Genomic DNA, 27,315 nt, shown 5'->3' with positions numbered 1-27,315 from the left:
CTGGGGGGTAGACTCCTCTGAGGGGAGAACAGTGCTGCCGTTAGTTGCTATGGCCATACTTCGTGTCACTGAGTGTTTTCCTCCCACAGGGAATGAAAATGCAGCTCTACTTGGTACTGATTGAGCAATGCCAAAGCATATGTCCTTTGCAGGAATTAAATAATTAATGCAAATAGTCTGTTTCAACTCTGACTTGACCTTACAGATATCCAGGTCACACTTATCCGTGCCAGAAATAGAAATGCATTGGGCAGTCTGAAGGACAATGTTTTGCACCAAGAGATGGTTCTCTGCCTCTGTGTTTCCTCACTGTCTTGCTGTGCATGACCTTGAGACAACCCGTTGCCTTTCTATGCATTGCTGTCCTTGTAGCCTTCTTGATAAAAACATTATAGGTTTGAATTTAATAATATCTGGGAAATTAAAGTTTCCACAGCAGGAAAGTATCCTATATAAATTCATAGTGTTTGAAGATTCTCTGGTTATTTCCATATATTCATATCCGATTCATCAATAACAAAATGTGGTAGAGGGGAGAAAGCCTTCTTTGTAGCTTGATGTTTTCCTTGCCCAAGGGTTATTAATGAAAAAGTAAGCACACACATTTTCTGCCAGGATGAAAGAAAATCCCTGTGTTATTCAACTGGCATATAGGACTCTGAAATTAAATTGAAGGTCTGTTCCTGTCTTCTGGAAGTCAAACAGTTTTGAACAGGGAAGTTCTTATCATAACAGCACTTTGCTGTTGCATGATCTCTGAATGACCTCAACTAAAAGGGTTTCCATTGTGAATCAGAAGCCCAGGGGAGGAAGTAGGCTTATTGTTATAGGTCACATTGCACACATCAGCAGAACTGGAACCCTGCTACAAATCAGTTTAAGTACCACCTCCTCACTGATGGGGCATGTCAGATGTAATTCTTATTGGCAAAAAATGGAGCCATGTCTGCCTCCGTACTTTAACAGGTTGTGGGAGGGTAAAATGAGAGAATGTGTTAATAGTAGTACTGTTAATGACCAGCTCTTGCAAGATATTAATGTGCAACACTGTCAAAAAGCTTTACATGCTGGGCACGGTGACTCATGCTTGTAATCCCAGCACTTTGGGAAGCCAAGGTGGACGGATCATCTGAGGTCAGGAGTTCAAGACCAGCCTGACCAACATGGCAAAACCCCGCCTCTACTAAAAATACAAAAATTAGCTGGTCATAATCCCAGCTACTCTGGAGGCTGAGGCAGGAGAATAGCTTGAACCCAGGAGGCAAAGGTTGCAGTGACCTGAAATGGCACCACTGTACTCCAGCCTGGGTGACAGAGCGAGACTCTGTCTCAAAAAAAAAAAAAAAAAAAAAAGCTTTTCAAAAAAAAAACATTTTAAATTCCGCAAAAAAACCCCATTAGGTGCTATTATCCCCATTTTACAGATAAGAAAACTAAGGCACAGGAAGGATAAGTACTTTCCAGCCAGTGAGTAACGGAATTATGATTTGAAATCAGGCAACTTGGCTGGTCTGCACACCAACCCACTATGTGACATTGCTACTTACAAGGAAATACTAATGTCATGTTAAAATAGACATGAAAAGTACCTGTATATGCTGTATATAACATAAGGATCTTATACTTTTAATTACCAGGAATCGATCTTGTGTGTATAAGGCTGATAATAGCCCATTGCTATATTATTCAGTACTTAACAGAGGGCTAGATAGTCTACAGATATATTCACAAATTTGTTATAAAGGCTTCTACTTGAAGACAGTATAACAAATACAGCATATGTCAACCTACAGATATAGTCTTTCATCAGTCATTTTTATAATCTGTTAGCAATTAATTTTCTTTCCCAGCCATTTTCCCTCGCTCGTTTTGAGCCTGAAGTACGGCCCATAAAAAGAGAAGCTGCTTAAAGAGATATGTGAGGAATTGGAATCTTCCTTCCCCTCATTTCATTAGTGTGCATGTCCTCTGTGGAAGTAGGATTAAAGAAGAGTTAGCAGTGAGGGAGAGGATAAAGCTTGGCTGATGGGAGGGGTGGCCAGTGTTTACAGGAGCATGACTATGGTGGAAACAAAGAACGAGGTCTGGAGTATGAGCACGATACTTGCATCTGAGTACGAATTGATGATAAGATGAACTGAGCAGAGAGAAGACACAAGTTTGTTGTGGTGGGTGTTCCAGATGATGCCAGAGGAAGTTGCTGTAGTGGGTAGGGACTGCAGAACAGAGGACTCATTATAAGGGAACTGCCACATAAGTTTGGAAATAATAATTACCCCAAGTAAATGAGAAAAAGGGAGTCTATGAGGAGAAACAGCATTAATCTAGGCTTGAGAGGGTCAAAACAACAAATCAAGATTTAGCTATATGGGCCAGGCACAGTGGCTAACGCCTGTAATCCTAGCACTTTGGGAGGCTAAGGCGGGTGGATTACTTGAGGCCAGGAGTTGGAGACCAGCCTGACCAACATGGCGAAATCCTGTCTCTACTAAAAATACAAAAATTAGCCGGGCGTGGTGGTGCAGGCCTGTAATCCCAGCTACTTGGGAGTCTGAGGCACGAGAATTGCTTGAACCTGGGAGGTGGAGGTTGCATTGAGCTGAGATGGTGCCACTTCACTCCAGCCTGGGTGACAGAGCAAGACTCTGTCTTACAAAGGAAAAAAAAAAAAAAAAAGATTTAGCTACATGCATTGAAAGGGAGAGTAGAGCTGGACACTATAACAGCTATGACACATTTCTTGGTGGAATTGGGAGTAATTCATCTACCGCCCCCTGCCACCATGACTCAGTTTTCCCATCTGTTCAGTAAGAAAATGATGCCTGCCATTCCTTTTTTTCACTGGAACGTTTTGAACACTCTGAGTTTTTAGGAAGACAAACCATGGTCTCACAATTCATCTATTTTCAGAGGTCGCAGGTGCATTGACAAAAGATCACTGTAATCACTGCTTGTATCCTTACACATTCTTAAGCCAATTCCAAAATGGAAACACACAATCAGGCCTTCTGCAAGCTGGAGGGTGCTCTGAAGAACGGAGGGTCCAAACACAATGACTCAGTTATACTAAGTCTTAGAGATGTCACCCACTGTGGTAGGCATGAATAAATCTTCATTTAATTAGGCTGATCATAAGCATCCAAATGTCTCCATATCAGAAATCTTTTCTTTCATTTTAAAGGCCATTCTTGACTGATACTGAATGCTCTTTGCATTTATTGAGTTGACAACCTCAAGTTTGGTTCTTATTGTAATTTTGGTTTAATTTACTATTAAGTTCACTAGGATATTTCAAGGAATTGTATGAGGAATGCCATTAGGTATGTACCAGTACAATGGCAGGATAAAGAATGAGCAGTGGAATATATATTCATAAATATTTCACAATATACATACAAACCTGTGTATGCATGTGCTATAAAATAACAAACTTGCTGTGCCTGTCTCTGGTTTAACCCATGTCTAACTTTTTTGAACTCGTCAATGCCTTGGATTGTGGAAAATAGAAGCAACCCCGTGATGGGAAGGAAGTACTTCCTCCTCTCACTTATGCCCTCTTGAATGTATCTGATCACTTCTATACCTTCATCCCCTTCTGTGTTTACTGGGTTCTAGGCTCTGTAATTACATTCACTTTGTCCATCTAAGCCAGCTACTTCTCCTACAGATCTGCCATTATGCCATAGTATAATACTATCCATTTGGAACTTGACCCAGTATTAAGTACTGTTATCTTTAGAATGATGAACAGAGAGGATTGTCCTTTTACTAAAATATTGTTCATTTCCATGATAATGGCAATTAGTATATTTTCACATATAACCACATCACAATCACCCTCCCTTTGCTCTAGGGCAGAGACAGAAAACAACCTTGACCAATAGATTTAGTCCTACTAGAGTTCCTGCCTTCATTCATTCATTCAACTAATACTAATACAACTCCCTCTGTCACAAGGACAACAAGCTCTGGGCCCTCATTGTCCCCCGCACTACTGGGTTATTGTTCTCTCTCAGTTCTCAGTGCTGTCTCATGGATTTCCTCCCTCCTATCCTCCTCACAGCTCTGGTCTACTCTCTGGTTGACCCTGGCATTTGGCTCAGGTAGATGTGTTGACATTAAGCTGTTTGTGTTCCCTACAGATGAAAGTCCTTTGTTCAATGAACAAGAATATATTATGAGACCACTGTGTTCCTGCCACTGTGCCAGGCATTCACAAGAAATATAAATGTGGCCTCTGCCCTTAAAGTGCCTCCATCTAATTCATAAAAAATAGTTAACATACCTGAAGTTGATAGAGCTCAACTGGAGTTAGAGGGGAGGGCCTATTATGTCCATGAGGGCAAGAGTCATGTCCATTGCATTGTTTCTGGATCCTTAGAACCTAATCTGTTGCCTGGCATGGAGTAGATGCTCAGTGAAAATTTGTTGGTAGAATGAATGAATGAATGAAGGCTAGCATATTAGAATGGCATCATGCTGTAGTCCCAGCTACTTGGGATGGTGAGGCAGGAGAATGGCATGAACGTGGGGCTTGCAGTGAGCTGAGATGGCGCCACTGCACTCCAGCCTGGGTGAAGACTCCGTCTCAAAAAAAAAGAAAAAAAAGAATGGCATCCTGGAAGAAGCAAAACTCAAAACAGGTGTTGGAGGATAGCAAAAGTGGGGCTTGATATAGACAAAAAGGAGCAAAGGGCACATTATTAATGGAAACAAATACAGTATGCATAAGTTGATGACTGGATATGTTCTGAGAAATGTGTGGTTAGACGATTTCGTTGTTGTGCAAACATCATAGAGTGTATACTTACTTAGACACAGCTAGATGGTATAGTCTACTATGTAGCTAGACTATATGGTATAGCCTATTGTTCCTAGACTGTAAGCCTCTACAGCATGTTACTGTACTGAGTACTATAGGCAATTGTAACACAATGGTAAGTATTTGTGTATCTAAACATAGAAAAGGTATAGTAAAAATATAGTATAAAATATTTTTTTAAATGGTACACCTGTATAGGGCACTTACCGTGAATGCAGCTTGTAGGAAATGGCTCTGGGTGAATCAGTGAGTGAGTATGAAGGCCTAGGACACTTTATAAACATTGTACACTGAGGCTACACTAATTTTTAAAAATTTCTTTCTTTAATAATTAATCTTAGCTTGCTGAAACTTTTTATTTCATAAACATACATTTTTTAACTTTTTGACTCTTTTGTAATAACATTTGGCTGAACACATTATATGGCACATTAATGTGCCACATTAATACACATTATATGGCTGTACAAAAATATTTTCTTTATATCCTTATTCTATAAGCTTTTTCTGTTCTTAAATTATTACTTTTTAAACTTTTTTGCTAAAAACTAAAACACAAATACACACATTAGCCTAGGCTTACACAGGGTTAGGATCATGAGTATCATTGCCTTCCACCTCCACATCTTGTCCCACTGGAATGTTTTGAGGTGCAGTAATACACAGGGAGCTGTCCTCTCCCATGATAACAATGCCTTCTAGGTACCTCCTGAAGGACCTGCCTCAGGCCATTTTACAGTTAACTTTTATTTTTCATTTTGTTTTGTTTTGTTTTGTTTTTTTAGTAAGTAGAAGGAGTACAATTCTAAAATAATGATTAAAAGTATAGTATAGTAAATACCAGATAAGTATTTTTCAGCTTCATTATAATATTATAAGACCACCATTATACATGCAGTCCATCATTAACTGAAACTTCGTTATGTAGTGCATGACTGTACAGTGAACTTAAAAGGAATGAGGAGTTGTACCTGATTGGAGCACACTTTACATGTATTAATAAGTGTTGGAAAATAAGTTTCTCTCTTTAGGTAGAGTGAAAGGAGTTCAGCCCTGTTAAATATAAAAAGGAGTCATGGATGGCTTTTGTGGGTGAATGAGAGAGTGACAAGGGAAAGACAGTGTTTAAATGATCAGGATTATAGGAGAGAAACTGGAGCAAGGAAGATCTGCAAGAAAGTAGTGGCAATGCAGGCATAGGCAGTGAGAAAGTAGAAAGAGACAGATATGAGATTCCCACTCCCCCAAACCCCCTGCACCGCTCCAAAATGAAGTCTTGCTTTGTTGCCCAGGCTGGATTGCAGTGGTGTGATCTCAGCTCACTGCAACCTCCACCTCGCAAGTTCAAGCAATTCTCCCACCTCAGCCTCCTGAGTACCTGGGATTACAGGCATGTGCTACCACGCCCAGCTAATTTTTAAAATATTTTTAGTAGAGACGGCGTTTCACCATATTGGCTAGGCTAGTCTCAAACTCCTGACCGTCAAATGATCCGCCCACCTCAGCCTCCCAAAGTGCTGGGATTACAGGCGTGAGCTACCACGCCTGGCTGATATGAGATGTTTTGATAGAAAATACAACACAATATCATAACTGGGTAAGGTTGGATCCAACATAACTACAAGGTACCTAGAAATCTTATCCAAAGTTTAGGAAGGAGAGATGATTTGGGAGAGGACAAAAGTGGTTTTGGATAAGTTAACATAGGGATGATGGTGACATCCAGTTGCTATCCAAATAGAGATTTAGGTCTTCAGAAGGGTAGAGAAGGCACATTAGAAATGTAGACTTGAGCATTGTCAACATACAGGTTGTCAAGGAATCATGTAGATCTTCAGTGATCGCTTTTAATTTCTCCCATAATGTGCTAGTTAGAATCCAGCTTTCACAACATTGATACAGATTGAGTATCTCTTATTTGAAATGCTTGAGTCCAGAAGTGTTTCTGAATTTGGGTTTTTTTCAGATTTTGGAATATTTGCATTATATTTTACAAGTTGAACATCCCTAACCCAAAAATCCAAAATCCAAAATGCTGCAATAAGCAGTTTCTTTAAGTGTCGGGTTGGTGCTCAAAAAGTTTCAGGTTTTGGAGCATCTCAGATTTTGGATTTTCAGAGTAGGGAATACTCAGCCTGTAATGATAGCAATGATAACGTGTAACAAATAATAGCAGCAGCAGCAGGTGAGTTATATTTCCAGTGTTGGTGTCCCATTGAGATTTGGAGCCACATTGAATGATGTCTAGGTTGGTGATACTCTCAGGAAGTGGGAGGTTTGGGGTTTTCAGTGACATATATTGCAATTCACTGGGTGTTTGAGTGAGCTTGGAAGATTGCCACGTTGACTATCTCCTGCCTGTACCTCCAGAGCTCTGCTATAGCTGAGACGGGCTTCCCACATGATGAGTTATCTTTGCCTTTCATGTGAGCTGTAGATGTACCATTGTACTTCCTCATTAGGCAAAGTAATAAGTGCTTAACATTTAAACATATGTTGCAACATACTCCACAATCTCAGATATGAGTAGGTCGTATTCATAAATTCTTTCTTAAACAAAAATTATAATTGTGTTTCTGCTGTGGTATAAACTCTCAATTCCCATCAGACAGTTATCTGGGCCGGGCATGGTGGCTCACACTTATAATCCCAGCACTTTGGGAGGCTGAGGCAGGAGGATAACTTGAAGCCACGAGTTCAAGACAAGCCTGGGCAACAGAGCAAGACCCTGTGTTTACAAAAAAAAAAAAAAACTAGCTGGGCACCATGGTTTGTGCCTGTAGTCCCAGCTACTTGGAAGGCTGAGACAGGTGGGTCGCTTGAGCCCACACTGCAGTGAACTATGGTTGTGCCACTGCACTCCCACCTAGGCAATAGAATGAGATGCCATCCGTGATATTTTTCCCTTGAGTGACAGTTTATTTTTGCAAAGTTATCTCAGCCTATGATCCAGTTTGATATTTTAAAAGAAATTTTCTCTCTTGTAAATAAAATTATGAAGATCACCTTTGAATGATTTGCAAAGGGAAATGAATGTAATCCTATGAGAAGTTCAAAGGACTGTACATTATCTGTGGGAAGAACGCATAAAGCCTTTGGTGCCATGCTAGACTACTTTTTAAATTATAAGTATTTTGCAGAGAGCAATACAATTGCAAAGAATAATATGGAAGCAAACCTGCATTTGGATTTCTTCTCCTCTACTGTCTCTATAGGCTTCTTTCATCGAGACTTAAAGCCTGAGAACCTCCTCTGCATGGGACCAGAACTTGTGAAAATCGCAGACTTTGGTTTGGCCCGAGAAATCCGATCAAAACCTCCATATACAGATTATGTATCTACCAGATGGTGAATACTATTTTTCTCAAAATTATTTAATTGCACTTCTTTAAAAAGATATCATTATGCTAAGGATAATGTTAAAGTCACAAACGTTAACTTTTCACTAAGAGAAACAGTGCAGTCTGAAACACATATTTATAGATGTGTTGGTAGTGTATAAGGTTAAAAATCTTGTGTTCTAAATCATGTTAAAAGAAAACCTATTATGCTTTTCTATAATGTAAATCAAATTTTATATATAGGCCTTCCTGAGGACAACTTCCCAAAAGAATTGTTGAAAATATTTTGCAAAGACCTGTCTGAGAACCATCTAATTGCTATTGTGAAAACTTCAAGACACTGGGAATTTGATTTAAGCAGTTTGCCGTGACCAAGTAGCCTACACACAAGTTGTAGGTTTTTTCCTTCCTCTCCCTTTCTCTTAGTTTTACCTTCCTCTTTCTCTTTTCTCTCTTTTTTCCTAATTCTTACTTTTTCAGTGTTTCTCAAAGATGCCATAGAGAAGTCTCCTGTAGAGAAATGCTCAATAGAAAATATTGTGAACTAGAGAGGCACTACTTGTCAACAGCAACCCACGGCAATTGCCAAGTTCTCACAATTCCATTACACCACAATGAACTAGAGAGAAAATAGGAACATATACACCCCCTCACTGAGAACTGATTGTTATTTAATTTAATGTCTGAGCAGTGGAAGCAATAGCTAGCAGTTAACCTTTGTTCCTCCAGGTACAGGGCTCCAGAAGTACTCCTGAGGTCTACCAACTACAGCTCCCCTATTGACGTCTGGGCCGTGGGCTGCATCATGGCAGAAGTTTACACCCTCAGGCCGCTCTTCCCTGGAGCCAGTGAAATTGACACGATATTCAAAATTTGCCAAGTGCTGGGGACACCAAAAAAGGTAATGATACAGAACAAAGGCCGGTGGGCCAAAGCCAACAGCCTGCCATGCTCCCTCCTCTCAGCCCTGTTCAGCACTGGCACGATTGAGCACCTGCCCATTCTAGACTCTTCCTCTTGACCTTAGTCATTCTCCACTGCCCACATTCTCAGACACGGCCGACTTCTCTTCTTCCTCCTGTTCTTAAGTATGACATCTGTCATGGCTCCTTCTGCCCTCCTCTCTATATCATCTCGTCTCCCTTGCAGAACTTCTCAGTTCTCATTGCTACAACTCTTATGCCTATTCAGAAGTCTCCTGAATGTAATCCTTAGCCCCTGCCTCCCTCCATTATTACTCCACTCACATGTTTATAACTCTGTACGGGATTTTCTCCTGACTCCCTCACCATCACCTCAAACTCATCATTGCCTTTTGTTTGCCACCCTACTAGCTTCCTTCTTTCATTCTCCATGTTCATTTGTGGTCTGATCATAATCCCAGAGCCCCCACCTTGAAGCTGAATTTCAGCTTTACCTTCTATCTTTCTCCTACTCCCTGTTCCCTTCATCCAAGTGGCTGGTGGGTAAATCCTGTTGAGTATTGCCACATTACATGTCTCACGTGGCTCTTGTTCCTTCAAGTCCACTGCTGACATCACAGACTGGACCGCAGTCACCTACCTGTGTCTAATGGCATCTTCCCCATCTTTCTGCCTTCAAGTATTTTCACTCTGGCTTCTTGTCCAGTCTGTGGCCAGATTCAACCTCCTTAAGAACAGCTCTGGTACTGACTTGCCCTCATAAAAGTATTGGTTGACTCCCCATTGCCCAGCCTCGTAACTCCTATTCCTATCGCTCACTTCATTCATTCGTGTGTGTGACTTGGTTGGCAGCTGGGCAGGAGGGATTGGCTTAATATGAGGAGGTGGGCCTGCCTTTTCCAGTATGCCTTTCTGTGGTTTTTCTGAATCCTGAAGGTTCTGTGTGGTGCTGCCTAGTGGGTGTCCAACTTGGAAGTAAGGATATCGAAGTGCCTGGAATGACAAATAAGGCTGGACTTGAAGCCAAGAGTTCAAGACAAGCCTGGGCAACAAAGCAAGACCCTGTCTTTACAAAAAAAAAAAAAACAACAAAAAACTACGATCCTCCTGTCTCAGCCTTCCAAGTAGCTGGGACTACGGGCACAAACCATGGTGCCCAGCTAGTTTTTTGTTTTGTTTTGTTTTGTTTTTGGTAAACACAGGGTCTTGCTCTGTTGCCCAGGCTTGTCTTGAACTCTTGGCTTCAAGTCCAGCCTTATTTGTTGAAGTGCCTAGAATGACAAATGCACCCCTAACAGCTGCATGCCCTGAAATTTCCCTGCTTCTGTGCTCTGCACATAACACCCTCTGCCTGAGTGATATCTGTCACATGGCCATCAGTAATCCCCCTCCTCACTGTTTCTCTAATCCCCTCCCCATCTTCATCTGTGTCGTATGTTATTAATATAATTATTTGTGTACATAGTTGTTTCTTAGACTGTAAGCTGACTCAGGACAAAGATTTCTTGTACGTTTATTTTCCCAGGTCCCTGCACCATTGCTGGTACAAACTAGATCCTCAAAAAAATTTTTTAATCATTTGAATGAATTACTAATGCCACCTCTTCAAGAAAATTTCCTGAGTCCAATGCTGGAATCTTTCTCCTCTGCATGTCTGTACCTGTACCTCTCTTGCAGCTTTTGTCACTTTTTACTCTGCATTATTACTTTGTTTTTAAATAAATACTCTTTTCTTTTAAGAACAGTAATACTCTTAAGCACAGGATTTATATTGGATCATTTTTGGGTCTCCAACAACACTAAGCATGTAGTAGGCATTCCAGAACTGTCAAGTGAATGAATGATAAAAGCTATATGTATTGCCACTTGGCTTTAAAAAAGAGTGGAGGAACAATTACCTTAGGCTGTATGTTATAAAATAGTAGAGTGTTAGAACTAGAAGGAACCTTAAAGACCATTTCTTTAGCATTTTCCATCATTCACTCCAGCATTTAGTGTCCCACAGAAATGATGCATGAAAAAGTGGAAAGCTTGAGACTGGGTGAAACACCTTTCTTTGCTGCTGGTCTTCACATGTGTACTTTGAATTATCAAGTTGAAGATAGCGTAGGTAGAGTTTCACAAATTTATTTATCCAGGAATGGGATTTTGTTTTATTTTGTTTTCTCCAAAAGAATATCTCATTTGCAGTTGCAAAAACCTCTGTCTCATGGAACACAGTTGGGGAAATATTAATTTGTTTCAATCCCAAAATCTTAAGAGATGGACTATCTTATGTAAAGATTATTAAACAAGTTGGCAAATCCAGTGTCTTTTCCACTATTCCCCCAATTTCATGATCTTGATAGTCTCTCTATTAATCCAAATCTATGTCTCATTCCACACAGTGCCACGGTAGTGAATGTGGGTAGTTAATGAATGTGGGTGGGTAATGGCATGGTTGCCTTTCCATTTGAGGCACACATGCCAGAATACAAACTTATATCACAACAATTGGCTGAGCAAGATTTTCTATCTTTTCCTTCTTTCAGACTGACTGGCCTGAAGGCTATCAACTTTCAAGTGCAATGAACTTCCGTTGGCCACAGTGTGTACCCAATAACTTAAAGACCTTGATTCCCAATGCTAGCAGTGAAGCAATCCAGCTCCTGAGAGACATGCTTCAGTGGGATCCCAAGAAACGACCAACAGCTAGTCAGGTTTTCTTCCATTTTCTTCTGTTATGGAGTTCATATCTAACTCTGAATAATTTCTATAAATTGCACAGGAAATATTTAGCATTTAGTATTATGGGTGAGAAATAGTACAGAATACCACTAATGGTGTACTATAGAAGGTATGAGAACTTAAAATAGTTTGAAACTTACTGAGTATAAAGTAGTTACGATGTAAACAATACAGTTGCTTTGAAAATGGGCATATAATTCACATGATACATCACCATTTATATGAAAATGGAAATAAACATATATTTATCTGTCTTTGGAGAATGTTTTCAAATCTATTCTCTAAGAGTTTCAATTATACAGTAGTTGGTTTATAAGCCAGTACTGGTTGTTGAAAGGCAACTTCTTGTTATGTAAAGTCCAACTGACTCATGACCTAAAGAGATTGACAGATGAGACAGAGCTAGGATAGTAACTGCACTTAGCATTTCATAGCACTTTACACTGTGCAAATGCTTGAGTATATTTTATATGATTTTTAATCCAATGAAGACTGCATGAGACAGGCATTATTGTTTTCAATTCTGTAAGTGAGAAAACTCAATCTTGGAAAGTTTAAGCAATTTGCTGTAATAACTCATCTGCTAATTAGTTCAAATAGTGCAACTAACTACAATTAAACCAACTGACCTGAAGTATGAAGTCAGGTCCACTGATTTCATAGCTCCTGCTTTCCCAATCCATCTTCCCATGGGCCACTTAGACTTAAATAATGAAATATACCCAAAAGAGGTATAGTAATGCTGTGGTGTCTTATCACTCACAGGCCTCTTGCAAGCCTCCTTTTGTGGTAGTTACATCTGGCTCCTTCTCAACTTGTCTCACTGACAGTTACTTTGCTCAGAGGATCAAATAAGCGACCAATTCTAATCAGAGAAGATGATTCAGGAGAAGAAGAGTGATGAGGGTATTTGAAGAAAGTGCCAATGTGGTGGTAGAATTTGTGATAGCTGGAGAGATGATAGTTGGAGGAATAATTAAGGAGTGTAGAAAAGCAATTTTTCCAAAAGCTGAAGGAAAAAAGAACTACAGTTTGGTGTTGTAAGGCTTTGGATGGCTCAAGGGTTGGAAAGCTCTCAGGAATGCACTTCTGGTGGTGAAATTCACAACTGGCTGAAGGGCAGAGAAGAAGCTTTTCGATGAACCCAGTTTTTTAATGGATGCATATAAGAAATGAAAAGAAAAAGATTCTGTAACAAGGAACCAAGAGAGGAATGTATGCTTTTAAGAATAGTGTGAAAAGCTAAAAATACCCCCCAAATCAGTTAAGACTTGCAAAAATGTCTGCGACTACAGAGAAGGCTCTCAAGTTATAATAGATGCTAGAGTCTGGGACCTCTACCAGGCTATTCCCATTAATTGCCTCTGTATCTACACTTGCATATAATCATTACAGATGTTTTTAACTGTGCCAGGCCTACTCAGAAAGATTATGTTATGCTTAATAACTTTCATTCAAAAAGACAAGAGAATACAGGGAATATTTCAGAAAGAATTGTAAACCTCTAAACTTTAAGTTATCTCTTGGCCATCCAGAAAACTCAGTTATCCAGAACAACTGACACGGTTTTGTTCTTGATAGGGAAGGGTTAACTATATCATGTGTTACACTCCTGGCACTTTTGGAATAAAAGCATATGTGCCTGCTTATTTTGTACTCAATTCTTCAGAGTCTTCCAGGATCATTATGTTTGGCTCTTTTGGTTTTATATTATTTTTTTCTTCTTCTGTGGAATGAGGAAATAGGCTTGGAAGGATGAAATACCCTATTTAAGACACATAGCAAATAAGTTATAAAACCAGGATCTGTGTTGATCCAGAATGCTTTTTAGAAGTAGCCAGGGTAACAGCAGTGTAACTGACTACTATATATAAATAACTTTGTGTTGCAATCATTACATATATTTTATGGTATCTTAGATAAGAAAAATCACAAGAGGTGTTAAAAATTCAAGATGCTGTTTTCTAGTTGGGCTAAGAAACGGTAGTAAACTGGTCACAATGAAATATAGCCCAGTAATCAAGACAGTGGTAACTTTCCTGGCTAGATTTTTCTCCTAAAGCCTTTTTTGTCATTCCAGGCACTTCGATATCCTTACTTCCAAGTTGGACACCCACTAGGCAGCACCACACAGAACCTTCAGGATTCAGAAAAACCACAGAAAGGCATACTGGAAAAGGCAGGCCCACCTCCTCATATTAAGCCAGTCCCTCCTGCCCAGCCGCCAACCAAGCCACACACACGAATTTCTTCACGACAACATCAAGCCAGCCAGCCCCCTCTGCATCTCACGTACCCCTACAAAGCAGAGGTCTCCAGGACAGATCACCCAAGCCATCTCCAGGAGGACAAGCCAAGCCCGTTGCTTTTCCCATCCCTTCACAACAAGAATCCCCAGTCGGTGAGCAGCCCAGATTCACCAGTGAGCTTCGTGTCTGTTTATTCCTCTTCTGACCCCATTATTGGGTGAAATATTTTCTTTTTCAGTATACAGAGTGCAATCATGGTAGATTTATGTTTGCAACAGCATGGAATTGTGAAAAGACACTTGGCTTTGGAGTGAAAGATCTAAATTCAAGTTCTGGCTGTGCCTGTTAATAACGTTGTCACTAATGGGGGCAGTGTAGGGTAGTTGTTGAGAGCTGGCTTCTGCAGCCAGACTTCCAGGGGCTCAAATCTCAGCTCTGCTGTTTAGTAGCTTGATACTTGTGCAAGTGATCTGGCCGCTCTGCTCCTGATTTTCCTCATCTGTAAAATAAGGATAATAATAGTACTTACCTGATACAATTGCTTTGAGGACTAATGAGTTAATACTTGAAAAGAATGTAGAATAATACCTGGCACCTAGTTACAACTCTGTAAAGGTTAGTAATTGTTATTAATCCCTATGGACTCAGTTTCCTCATTTGTAAAAGGAAGATTATAGTACATGTCTTACCTACCAGACAGGGTTGTTCATAAGGATCAAAGGTCATGATGTTTTTAAGATGATTTGAAAAGCATAAAGTGCCATATTAATATTTTTAGATTGTTATCCACATTATTGCTGTTAATCGATACTGTTAATGCTGGGCTATTAACTGAGCCCAGATCTTTCTGCTCCTCTTGGGCTGGTTTTCAAAAGAAAACAATGAGTGTTAGATTTAATAAAATAATAACTTGACAGGGGGTTCTATTTTTCATTAACTTTGCAGTGCTGTTTGAAGAGGCCAACTGTCTATCCTTTATGAAAAAGTGGCACTTTCTGTGTCAGTTAGTATTTGCTGAGTGCTGGCTCCCAACCACTGCAATGTGAGACACTGCCAGAAGCTGCAAGGGTGGTATCTCTGGCCTGCTCACTTTATTGCAGCGCACAGTTTAGAAGTGGTGTGTCTATGGAAATGTCCTGTTGTAGCTAATTCTTTATAGCTAAGAGATAGTAACCATATCTAATGAGAAGGCAAAAAAAAAAACATTGTTTGCATTGATTTCTATAGAAGGACAAGCTAACTGACATGTTAACCTTAATTTCTTACATCCATATTTATAACAGTGGAGATCGTATTAACTCATCTAGGATGAGACTGAGTATGAATTTAGCCATCTTCCTGGTGTGTGAGAAGTATTTTAAAATTTTTTTTATCCTTATTTTATACAACTTTAACATTCTCCATGGATGGCAGCCGATGTGATCCGTGAAGGATGAGTGAGACAGAAAGACTGGGAATGTGTTTTCCACAGTTGCCCCTTCAGATAAGTCATGTTATGCCCCAGGAGCCTCCTTTGCGTAGCAGAGGAAGTTCAGAATGGATATTACTCATGAATGAGTTCTGTTAATGCCATATATTGCTTCCCCCCAACCCAATTTGTTTACACAGAAAATCACAGCTGGCCTGGAGCACAAAAATGGTGAGATAAAGCCAAAGAGTAGGAGAAGGTGGGGTCTTATTTCCAGGTCAACAAAGGATTCAGATGATTGGGCTGACTTGGATGACTTGGATTTCAGTCCATCCCTCAGCAGGATTGACCTGAAAAACAAGAAAAGACAGAGTGATGACACTCTCTGCAGGCAAGTGTGCTGCTCACATTTGTAAACAGACTGATTCTGGGATTTGTGAGATTATCAGTATGTATCTGAGGATACACACTGTCTCTCATGCTGACCCAAGCCATGCTCTCTTCATTCAGGTTTGAGAGTGTTTTGGACCTGAAGCCCTCTGAGCCTGTGGGCACAGGAAACAGCGCCCCCACCCAGATGTCATATCAGCGGCGAGACACGCCCACCCTGAGATCTGCAGCTAAGCAACACTATTTGAAGCACTCTCGATACTTGCCTGGTAATATAAATGACTTGGCTTTACTTTGATTATTAATAAGAAACCCTGTCCTTGCAATCACACATTCACGAAGGTTCTGTTTTAGAAGGCAGATACTAGGGGGCTTCCCTTCAGAACTGAGGGGAACATCATAGAAATATTTGCTGAAGCCCAAGCCTCACTTTTTTTTTTTTTTGAGATGGAGTCTCTCTGTCGCCCAGGCTGGAATGCAATGGTGCCATCTCGGCTCCCTGTAGCCTCTGCCTCCTGGGTTCAAGCAATTCTCCTGACTCAGCCTCTTGAGTAGGTAGGACTACAGCTGCCCACCACCATGCCCGGCTAATTTTTATATTTTTTAGTAGAGACAGGGTTTCACCATGTTGGCCAGGCTGGTCTTGAACTCCTGACCTCAAGTGATCCACCCGCCTCTGCCTCCCAAAGTGCTGGAATTACAGGCATTAGCCACCGTGCCTGGGCCCAGGCCTCACATTTTTATCTTTTATAGTCACCCAAAATCAGAAATATGGTATAGGAAACTGGGTCCAGCCTCCAGGGAGGGAGGAACTGGCAAAAGCTGGGCAGCATGTCTGAGGCTCCTCTACCAGACCAGGTTTAGGGGAAATGGCCACTAGGGAAACCAGGGTGGGAGCTTAGTCACACCATCCTGGCAGTACTACAGGGGTTAAATGTCAATGCTATTGTTTGGTGGGTACCCAAGCCTCTCTTCTGATTTTCTATATTCCAAACTTACAGCATTAGTGAATCATTCATTCAGTACATATGTATTAAGCATCTACTGCGTGCCAAGCACTGCGAATATTATTGTAAACAAAACAGCCAGGCAGGGCCACTGGGTCACGCAACTCTGGGGAATTCCTTCACTCTGTAGTCTACACAGTGGCTTTATACAGCAGCTTTGCAGACAATATCCTCACCCTCACACAGCTTATATGCTAGTGGTGGGAGAGAGACTTTAACAAATAGACACACAGTAATCACAGATTGTTAAAGAATGGTCTCAATAAGCAACTTGGCTGGGCCCCCAAAGAATGAGAAGGAACCAAATGTGCAGAGAGCTGAGGGCAGAGCACACCAGGGAGAGAGTAAACAGTGAGTGCAAAGGTCTGGAGGCAGGAGAGGGCTTGTCCTGTGAGAGGAACGGCAGAGGCCAGTGTGGCCAGAGTGTAGTGAGAAAGGAGGTGACGTAGTGTGTAGTATGAGGCATCTTTGGGGGCCTTGTAAGAAATTTGGATTTTGCTTCATGAGCGATGAGAAGTCCTTGAAGGGTTTTAACTGAAGGAGTGATGTGGTTGTATCAACACCTGTATACTGAATAGGGGAGGGGCCAGCAAGCTGGAGCTGTTGTCCAGGTGAGAGGGGGTGGTGGCACAGGCTGGGGTGCGGTCAGAAGGGAGGAATGGGGTGAGAATGGCAGGCCCTCTTGATGCATGAAATTCCTACCCTCTGATTGGGAATGTGGCTTCTAAAGATTGCTAGACTTCATCAGGATTGACATTTTGTTCTTAGAAGACTGGCCTGACGGGCCCCAGGGAGAGCTGGAAAAAGAGAGATCCAGATGACAGGTATAGAGTGATCCAGTATGAGGGGCCAAGCCTTGAATTACAGTGACCACAGGCAAAAAGGAGCAGGGAGTGAATCAGAGAGCTATTTTATTTCTTTTTGGTTGTAGGGGAAGAAGAAGAAGGCTAAAGGGGGAATTTAAACTTTCAGTTCTGGAAAAAAGCTGCAGTGCCTGTGGGAATGGGAGTGATCTGGATGAAAAATGGCTTTTGTCTTGAGGTCAGGGTCAAGGCAACCCTGTTCTGGGAGGCCTTGAGTGTGAGAGACAACAGTTGGTGAGGGTTCCTTGTACATATCAGAGTCATCAGCATATGATGGCAGTAATGGTCCAGGTCGGGTGAGAAGATGGAACCCTGGGGACAAGACAGAAAGAGGAGAGCAGAGGGCTGCAGAGTTGGAGGTTGGGGTTGGGGGATGGAGAAGAAACTGAAAAGGTGACTGAAAGGAAGTGGTCTGTGAAGGGGAAGAACAGCATGTCCAGTAGCAGTGAAGCCCAGGATGGCACCAGAGGGTCAAGACGTGGGACAGATCCATTGGTAGAAGCATAAGAGGCCTCTCTTGGGCCACCCACCAGTGAGATATCTTTCCTCGGACATCTGTCAGATGACATCATCACAGTCAGTTTTTGCTTTGATTATTGCATCATACAGAAGTTTTTGACAAATTGAGTTCTGCATTAATTTTATCTTTGTAGTCTGGTGTAAGATTCATTGTGTGTTTTGCATTTTAAAATCATTTCTTCTCTATTAGGCATCAATATAAGAAACGGCATACTCTCGAATCCAGGCAAGGACTTTATTCCACCTAATCCATGGTCTAGTTCTGGCTTGTCTGGAAAATCTTCAGGGACAGTGTCAGTAATCAGCAAAGTAAATTCAGGTGAGTAGTGATCATTAACCCCTAAATGGCAAAAAGCAAATTCCCTGGATGCAGCAAGGTGGGCAAAAGGAGCCATGGGATGAGCTTTGGAAGCACAGGGGCCTTTGTGGTCTGAAAGCTCAGTCCTCTTTTCCAGCCCTACCCTCCTCTCTTTCTTGGCAGCGGTCCCTCGGGACTCAGCCAGCTCCCATGGGAGTCTGCCTTCAAGGGTAGCTGGAGAGTAGAGCATAGTCTTTGCTGGCTCAAGGGAAAAACAAAAATACCTTTACAGACTCCTACTAGGCCTGACAGCTAAGGCCCTGGCTGCAGCAGACACCGTCCTCCTGAGGTGGAAGTCACCCTTGGCTGTGTCTGCCTTGTTCCAGCCTGTCCCCTCCTTCTGATGACCCAGCCGCAGGCCCAGAGTATCAAGATCCTTTCTAGTTGGAAGGTGGACAGTTTGGAAGACCCTCCCCACTTTTTTTGTTAAATGGATGAATGAATTTCCTGAGTCCCAAGGCTGACCAACCCTGTTCACAGTAGAGGCATTTCCTGCATCATTTTTCCCTCACGCAGGCAGCCCCTGCTATGTGCTGCTTCCCCTCTGCACTTCCAAGTGCACTGCCCTCATCCATTAGGTGTTGTTTACTTTAAGGAATACAAAAAAGAAGGAGATAATATAGCAACACCTGTGTAGCCACCACCCAGCTTAAGAAGTCAAACTTTGGCCAGGTGTGGTGGCTCATGCCTGTAATCCCAGCACTTTGCCCGGCTGAGGCTGAGGCAGGCATATCACTTGAGGTCAGGAGTTTGAGACCAGCTTGCCAACATGGTAAAACCCTGTCTCTACAGGCGTGGTGGCAGCAGGCCTGTAATCCCAGCTACTGAGGAGGCTGAGGCAGGAGATCACTTGAACCTGGGAGGCGGAGGTTGCAGTGAGCCAAGATCGTGCCACTGCACTCCAACCTGAGGAGATTCTGTCTTAAAAAAAAAAAAATGTTAAACCTGGCAAATACACATGAAGCCCAGTGTCTGTGCCTTTCCCGCCTCCCTGCTTCCCCTTACCTCCTCACATGCCAGCCTGATCGGCTGTTTATTTAGGTTTGTATAAACTTCATAGTGTGGTTTTGCAGGTTTTAAAATTTATTTGAACATAATCTTGGATTACTGCTACATGTATTTAAATAGATATATGTGTAGCAATTATAGAGATATATATCATATATTATATAACATATACAATATACATCTATACAACACCATAACATTATTTATATAGACCATAATTTACGTATGCCTTCTCTTCTTGATAAATACATAAGTTGATTGCAATTTTTGCTATTAGAAAGAGTGCTGAAATGATTATTGTACCCCTATTGTTATGCACATGTGTGAGGATTCCTCTGGGTACAAGAACTAGGAGTCAACATTTTATTTTATTTTATTTATTTATTTTTATGTATTTATGTATTTTAAGATGAAGTCTTGCTCTGTTGCCCAGGCTGGAGTGTAGTGGCGCGATCTTGGCTCACTGCAACCTCTGCCTCCCTGGTTCAAGCAATTCTCCTGCCTCAGCCTCCCGAGTAGCTAGGATTACAGGTGTGTGCCACCACACCCAGCTAATTTTTTTTTTGTATTTTTAGTAGAAACAGGTTTCACCATGTTGGCCAGGCTGGTCTCGAACTCCTGACCTCAGGTAATCTACCCACCTCGGTCTCCTATTGTGCTGGGATTACAGGTGTGAGCCACCATGCCTGACCAGAGTCAACATTTTAGGTTAAAGGGTGTGCTCATCTTCAGCTTCACAGATATTGCCAAACTGCTCTCCAGAGGGATATGGGAGTTGCTCTACATCCTTGATGACACTTGGTACTGTCAAGACTAAAATTTGTGCTAATCTGATGAGTGTGAAATGGTATCTATTGTGGTTTAAACTTGCATATCCTGTTTACTAATGAGGTTGATCACCTTTTCTTGTGTTTATTGACTGTAAGTTTTTTCTCTTTTGTGACTTACCTGTTCAAATTCTCTTCCCATTTTTCTTCATATTTCTTCATTCACCAGAGTGCAAAATACACCCCAGCTGACCAACACAACTCCTCACACAGGCATTCTAGACTGTTTCTCCTACTCTGTCTTAAGCAATTGCTGAAAAGGCTCTGTGTTGTGGAAACAGAGCAACTCCACCACTTACTGACTTCTTAATGGTTAGAACTTCCGTTTCTATAATGAGCAATAATAGCAGTCTTCATTATTCCATGTGTACCTTTAAGCCTAAATAATAAGAATTATATTCATTCACCTATCCAATCTTAATTGATTATCTGCTATATGCAAGGCATTCTGTTATCCTCCCCAGAATGCAAAGATGAGTAGCATACAGTCCCTGCCCTTAAAGCACTCTCATGTGGAAATGACATAAAAAGTGAAGGTATTTAATATTTTTAAAAATGATTAATTTTTCTGATGTGGATAAGAATATTTAGTGTGTAATTACTTGTCACAGCTAAATAATTGAATATAACCTGTGTTATTTATATGTACTGTTATTTATATGTACTGACATGGAAGGACAACTCTTCTATATTATGGAGTGAAAAAAGCAAATTTTAGAACAGTCTAAATCTACTTTTACAAAAGAAAATAAAGAACAAATGTCACCTTTCCCTTTTTTAAAAAAATTTCACAACCAACCCACCCTCTATTTGGTTGCCCCCACAGGAGCAGCACTGTCTTTGACCCTTGCAGTCTTTCTGACAGGGTGGTATGGTGGGATGCTTGGCTCTGAACTCATTTTCATCATGATTTGCTCTTTTCCCTAAAAGTAAAAACTTAGTTTGTTATTGCTCTGCAGTACTGTTATTTAACCTTATTGGTGTCCTGGCTACATGTCTTTGTAGTAAAGAGCTTTTTGCTTTTGCAAATCAGTTGGTTCCAGCTCTACAAGTTCTAGTGGACTGACTGGAAACTATGTCCCTTCCTTTCTGAAAAAAGAAATCGGTTCTGCTATGCAGAGGGTACACCTGGCACCTATTCCAGACCCTTCCCCTGGTGAGTTGTATTTTAAATTATTCATGAATTGACTCAACAAATGGCTACTCAACAACTGCTTTGTGCCAGGCATGTTTTAGGCCTGGGATCCACCAATAAATGAAACTTGCACTCTACAGACAATAAGTAAGCGAAATAGGTGCTATATAACATATAGTAAGTCAGATGCTTACTGACTTAGTGCTAAGGAGAAAAATACAGCAGACAGGAGGTAGAGATTGTGGGGGCTGGAGTGTGGGGTACAGGTTGCAATTTTAGATAGAGTAGCTAAAGAAGAGCTCACTGCAAAGGAGTTGTTGAGTAAAGACCTGGAGGAGGTGATTGAGCAAGCGTGCGTTATGAGTGAGGCTTTTCCAGACAGGAGATTCTTCTGTGCTTGAGCTTTGAGGCAGAACTGGCCTGGCAAATTCAAGGAGCATCAAGGAGGCCAGAGTGCAGGAGTGACAGGAGTGAGAAGGGGAGTAGCAAGATGAGGTCAGGAGCGATATGATGCCTGTAAGCACATTGTCATGGATTCTGAGTGACGTGGAGTCCCTGGAGTGCTTTGAGTCCATAAGTGAGGTGATCTGACAGCCATCTCCACAGGCTCCCTCAAGCTGCTGTTGTCATGAGACTGAAGCAAGGGCAAGGTAGAAAACAGGGAATCCAATTAGGAGGACGTTGAAATTATCCAGGTAAGAAATGATGCTAGCTTGGGCCAGCGTGGCAATAGTTCAGTTGGTAAAAAGTTACCAGGTTCTGTAAATATTTGGAAGGTAGAACTAATAGGATATCCTGACAAATTATATGTGGGATATGAAAAAAAGAGGGGTCAAGAATGATGCCATTATTTTTAGCCTGACAACTTTAAAACGTTGTCTTTAACTGCAGTAGAGAAGATTATAAGTAGGAGACAAGATGCTTCTCTTGAATGAACTCCTTATTTTCTCATGTTTTTGTCACCAAAATGCATTTATTTGCACTTTACTTGCATTGGCCCCATATCAGTCATGCCGGCCTTTTTCTTTCATTGCAGGTTATTCGTCCCTGAAGGCCCTGAGACCTCATCCTGGGCGACCATTCTTCCATACCCAGCCTAGAAGCACTCCTGGGTTGATACCACGGCCTCCAGCCGCCCAGCCAGTGCATGGCCGGACAGACTGGGCTTCCAAGTACGCGTCTCGGCGATGACTATCTGCCTTGGTGATGAATCTCTTCACAGGGAGAAGCAGGACACTTTCCCTCAGCTGACTGGTGTTCTTCCTGCAAGATGTACAGAGGGCAGAAAAGCAAATCAACACTTTATAGTTATTCTTCTGAACTAAGACATGTCAATATTCTTTTTTAAAGTTTTTTTTAAAATATTGATTTGAATGCAGTACGCTTTTTTGTATAAAATTATTTTATTCTAAAACTGGGTCCCATTATTTTCTTAAACAACAGCATTTTGTATATATGGATTATGTTTTAGCATTTTATACAGTCAACTTTGTAATGAACTTTTTAAAGATTAATTGATTTTCCTTTGGGGTTCCAGATAATATTTTCTACAGAATTTGAAAAATGTAATAATATTAATGCAGTATTGCAACAGGGGTGCAATTTAAGGCTATGTGATAGAGGGTTATTTACTCAGTGTGTGCAGATATTTATGAAGTGGTTAAATTTTAAGTGTGGCTCACTAGGTACTTCAGGCCTTCTTGGACTGTTGTTAGAAAAGTGATCCTCTGCTTTTCTTAACAGGTCATTGGTTTGATTTTTGGATACCACTCTGCTGTTCTGAAAGGACTATTATATAATTCACTTTGTTTTACTTTTGTTCCCCAGATGAAAGAACTCTAAGTAAATACGTTTTAAAAAACTATTTCAACACCCTTTAATGTGGTCGCAGATATCAGATGAAACCAAGCTTAATCATTCTATGCCATTGTATTCTAATTTATTCCACTTTTGAAATCAAGTTGTATGTGTACCAATAAAAGGAGAGCTTTTTGTTTCAAAAGGCTCTCAACATGAAGGTTAACACAGTCAATCAAACTTACATTCCTGCCAAGATGCATGGCCAAAAAACTAAGTATCAAAGCAGCAGAAAGTTTTTGATTATAGTAACTGAGATGGAATTTTGCACCTAGCTCAATTCTCCAGATCTGGCTAGGAGCAGTCAATGACTAATCTTCTGTCCTAGCCAAATTCTCAGGACAATTTGGGGAGCAGAAAGAGTTATGGCAGAGGTTCCACTCATCTACAAAGTCATAGTCACGTGCCACATTTGATCTCCTAACCCTGGTGTAGTTTCTTTCAAGAATGAGAACTCTATTTGTTGGGCAGAGGCTGTTCCATTGAGAGGAATGTTTACAGCAATTTTGAAAATGACAAAGCCAGTTTGGAGACAGAAAAAGACAAAAGGTCCAGTCTCATCCACCTCTATATGGTACATTTGCCTCACTTATGGTTGCCTTAAAGGCAAGAGGGAAGGTCACCATCAGTGAACGCAATGCAGTCTGAACAGTGTATTGACTCGTATTCTCCTAGGGCTCAAACTACTCTCTTGGTTCCAGGATAATGACAAGTTGAACCATATGTAAGTAATCTTTTTTTTTTGTTTTTGAGACTGAGTCTCACTCTGTCGCCCAGGCTGGAGTGCAGTGGCGTGATCTTGGCTCTCTGCAACCTCCACCTCGTAGACTCCCGAGTAACTGGGACTACAGGCGCCCGCCACCACGCCAAGCTAATTTTTGTATTTTTATTAGAGATGATGTTTCACCATGTTAGCCAGGATGGCCTCGATCTCCTGACCTTGTGATCCACCCTACCCCACCTCCCAAAGTGCTGGGATTACAGGCATGAGCCACTGCATCCAGCCAAGTGATCATTTTTATAGGTTAAAATGATAGGTGAAATGAATCTAGACACTTTCATATGGTTCAACCTAATGACTTGTTAAATTATTGCTTTGGTGTATTAATAATATGTTGCATTCATTCTGAACAAATTACCATGGCTTCCAAAGAGCCTTAACCTAAAATCAGAGAGTAATTTATGCTTTGGAGACTCTGACTCAAAAATATACTTGACCAAGCACCATGGTCCCTAGGGGCATGAGAAAAGCACATAATGCATGTGGATGTGATAGGTGGTCTTTTCCTGTTAACAAGCTGGCAGCAAAGCTTCAGAAAATATATATGCAAGCACAACTTGAAGCTGAATTCATTTCTGTATTATATTCTCAACTCATTATCTAAAGCATCAGAAAATGTGTTTTCAGAGATGAGTCCTTTACTATAAGGTTAATATTTATTTTCATTTTCTGTATTATATATGAAAAGTAAATTAATGTGAAACCTTGCCCAGCTTGCTGGAAAGCAGGTTTTAAATTGTAAATATTCCTTAGAGGAGCAAATGGATTGTTTAATACCATAGTCTCGGTAATCTAGCTTATATAAGGTCATTACATTTTTTAATTGAAAAACCTAGTTACCTGATTATTACACATTATAAAATTGTTTTTCTTCTAATACTTTATAGGGCCCAACTTCAGAAAATACTTTGCTTTCTTCCTTTTACACTTTCCTTTGTTTACCAGCAAACAACTTCCCTGGGGAAGCCAAACATATTCATAAAAAAATCAAGTAGCTGATGTGCAGTTGAGAAAAACTAAAAGACGGAGAAAACAAATTCTAACTAGCAAATGCTGTGAAGTACTCTTCCTCCCCCTCTCTGAAATGGGTAAAGGACCAATTGTGTAAAAAACCTATGCGCTATAGAAGGGAATAGTAACCATTTATTTTGTCTCTCTGTTTTTGTTCTGACTGAGAATCTGTGCAGCCATTTCTTGTTATATGAAAACAAAATGCTACTTGTGACCTCTATTTTTTGTTACTGTAGAATTATAAAATGTAATGTAAGACACCAACAGAAATGATATACCTGTAACTGTACCTATCAGGACTATACCTCATTTACAGTCAGAAAGCTTACTGGGACGTCAGGAAATGATACAGGGTTGGTTCTCATTTCGTGCTGAAATGAGACAAGTTCAGTGACAAAGGTGTGCTGTGGGGGTATCGAGGTCCCCCAGGTAGAGCCAGCAGAGCAGGGAAAACTGCATTTGCATAAAAACTACTCTTAACATGATTGTTCATTTTACAGTAAAATTCCATTAATTACCAAGCCCTCACCCAGCTCATGTATGATAAAATTTATGTTGGAAGAAACTTGATTTTCAAATACTTTTTAAAATGTATCTCTTGCCTAAAGGACTATATACATCTAATATGGTAACGCTATGTCATCTTCTGGAGTTATCAAAAATTGTATGCAATCAAGACAACACAAAATAAGAATTATTTTATTTTTAAGTGCACATACAGGTACTGTTGGAGTTGATGGGCACCATGCTTTCTCATGAAGTAGCATTTCCCTACCATCAAGCCATTGTTTTGTGCCATTCAGCAGATGAAAAAAAGGAATTTATGCTGTACATTTCAGTTCAGTGTATGACCAAAAGCAATATGTTTATAAGAAGATGTTTGACATACTAATTATTTTATATCATTTAAACCATACTGTAGCAACATAATATATGTAGCTAATTTTTAGAATTATTTTTACAATTTCCAACCAAATGTACTGTACTGTTATATAATTTATTGTGAGGATCTTCTCATGGAAACCATTAGGAAGACAAACTGGAGGTAAATATCACATTAATCTGTATTATCAATTTCTTATAGACACTGTGCTAATGTGAATTTTAAATGACCTGCATCAAGTCTTCTGATTTCAGATAACTCAGTACAGATAGCAATTAGTCACCTGATTTGATTACAATGGAGTAACTGACAATATATTTATTTATAAAGCAAATATTCATAATAATGAGAAGAATTCAGAGTAACCACTTAAGCAAGACCCTTCTGAAATAAAAATGTTGCTTTTTAAATAGTTTGTCCTAAGGTGTTTAAAAATGTCAACCTTATGTAAGGAAAAATTTCCTGCTCCAAATAAAGTTGAAGTTTAAGAAAAATTGATTTGAGTGTTCTGTTTTTGTTTTCATGTTCTTCCATTCGTGTTTTCTAATTTTTGTCCTTTGTTAGTTCATTTGGAACTTTGATGTTTTATAACTTCTCCTGAATGCTTAGTATCGTGTTACTGCTATGAAATTAGATGCATACACTTTGAGTAGCAGAATGAAGAGTTATCCTGCAATGTGGAGGTTTTTTTAAAATTCAGCTTTTAGAAAGTTAGGCGTCTGGAAGTGGTGGCTCATACCTCTAATCCCAGCACTTTGGGAGGCGGAGGCAGGAGGATCCCTGGAACCTAGGAGTTGGAGACCAGCCTGGGCAACATGGCAAGACCCTCTACCAAAAATCTCTACCAAAATTACAAAATTTAGCCGGTGTGGTGGTGTGCACCTGTGGTCCCAGTTGCTTGAGGGGCTGAGGAAGGGGAATCGCTTAAGCCTGGGAGACAGAGGTTACAGTGAGCCCAGATCACCCCCCTGCACCCCAGCCTGGGCAACAGAGCAAGGCCATGTCTCAAAAACAAAAACACAACAACAACAACAAAAAAGCAAAAGCAGGTGGAAACAGTTTCTTGTTCCTGATTTCATCATTTTAACCTGCCTTGTATGTCTTTTAGCTTTTCACAGCACATTCTCATATACAATATAAACCTTCAAAAGAAGTTCATAACTTCGTGAACTACAGAAAGAATGTCACAAGAAATTCATTTTCTAA

At 40.6% G+C, this 27,315-nt stretch overlaps 1 protein-coding gene across 2 annotated transcripts in view; it reads left to right on the top strand.

The window, feature by feature from the left end:
* ICK (intestinal cell kinase) overlaps window positions 1-26,607 on the top strand; it is a 60,871-nt gene extending 34,264 nt beyond the window's left edge. For both annotated transcript variants that reach the window (XM_025383918.1, XM_025383919.1), the window contains 9 exons: window positions 8,038-8,170; window positions 8,893-9,064; window positions 11,618-11,785; window positions 13,894-14,214; window positions 15,671-15,861; window positions 15,981-16,129; window positions 18,440-18,568; window positions 21,476-21,598; window positions 22,614-26,607. In XM_025383918.1, coding sequence (XP_025239703.1) covers window positions 8,038-8,170; window positions 8,893-9,064; window positions 11,618-11,785; window positions 13,894-14,214; window positions 15,671-15,861; window positions 15,981-16,129; window positions 18,440-18,568; window positions 21,476-21,598; window positions 22,614-22,768 — 1,541 coding nt within the window. In that variant the 3' untranslated portion in view covers window positions 22,769-26,607. The remainder of the gene's footprint in view (window positions 1-8,037; window positions 8,171-8,892; window positions 9,065-11,617; window positions 11,786-13,893; window positions 14,215-15,670; window positions 15,862-15,980; window positions 16,130-18,439; window positions 18,569-21,475; window positions 21,599-22,613) is intronic.
* Window positions 26,608-27,315: the final 708 nt, after the last annotated feature.

The sequence above is a fragment of the Theropithecus gelada genome, chromosome 4 (assembly GCF_003255815.1).
Source record: "Theropithecus gelada isolate Dixy chromosome 4, Tgel_1.0, whole genome shotgun sequence".
Classification (NCBI taxonomy): domain Eukaryota; kingdom Metazoa; phylum Chordata; class Mammalia; order Primates; family Cercopithecidae; genus Theropithecus; species Theropithecus gelada.
Note: the sequence above shows the minus strand (reverse complement) of the source record. Positions and strands in the feature narration are given on the sequence as shown.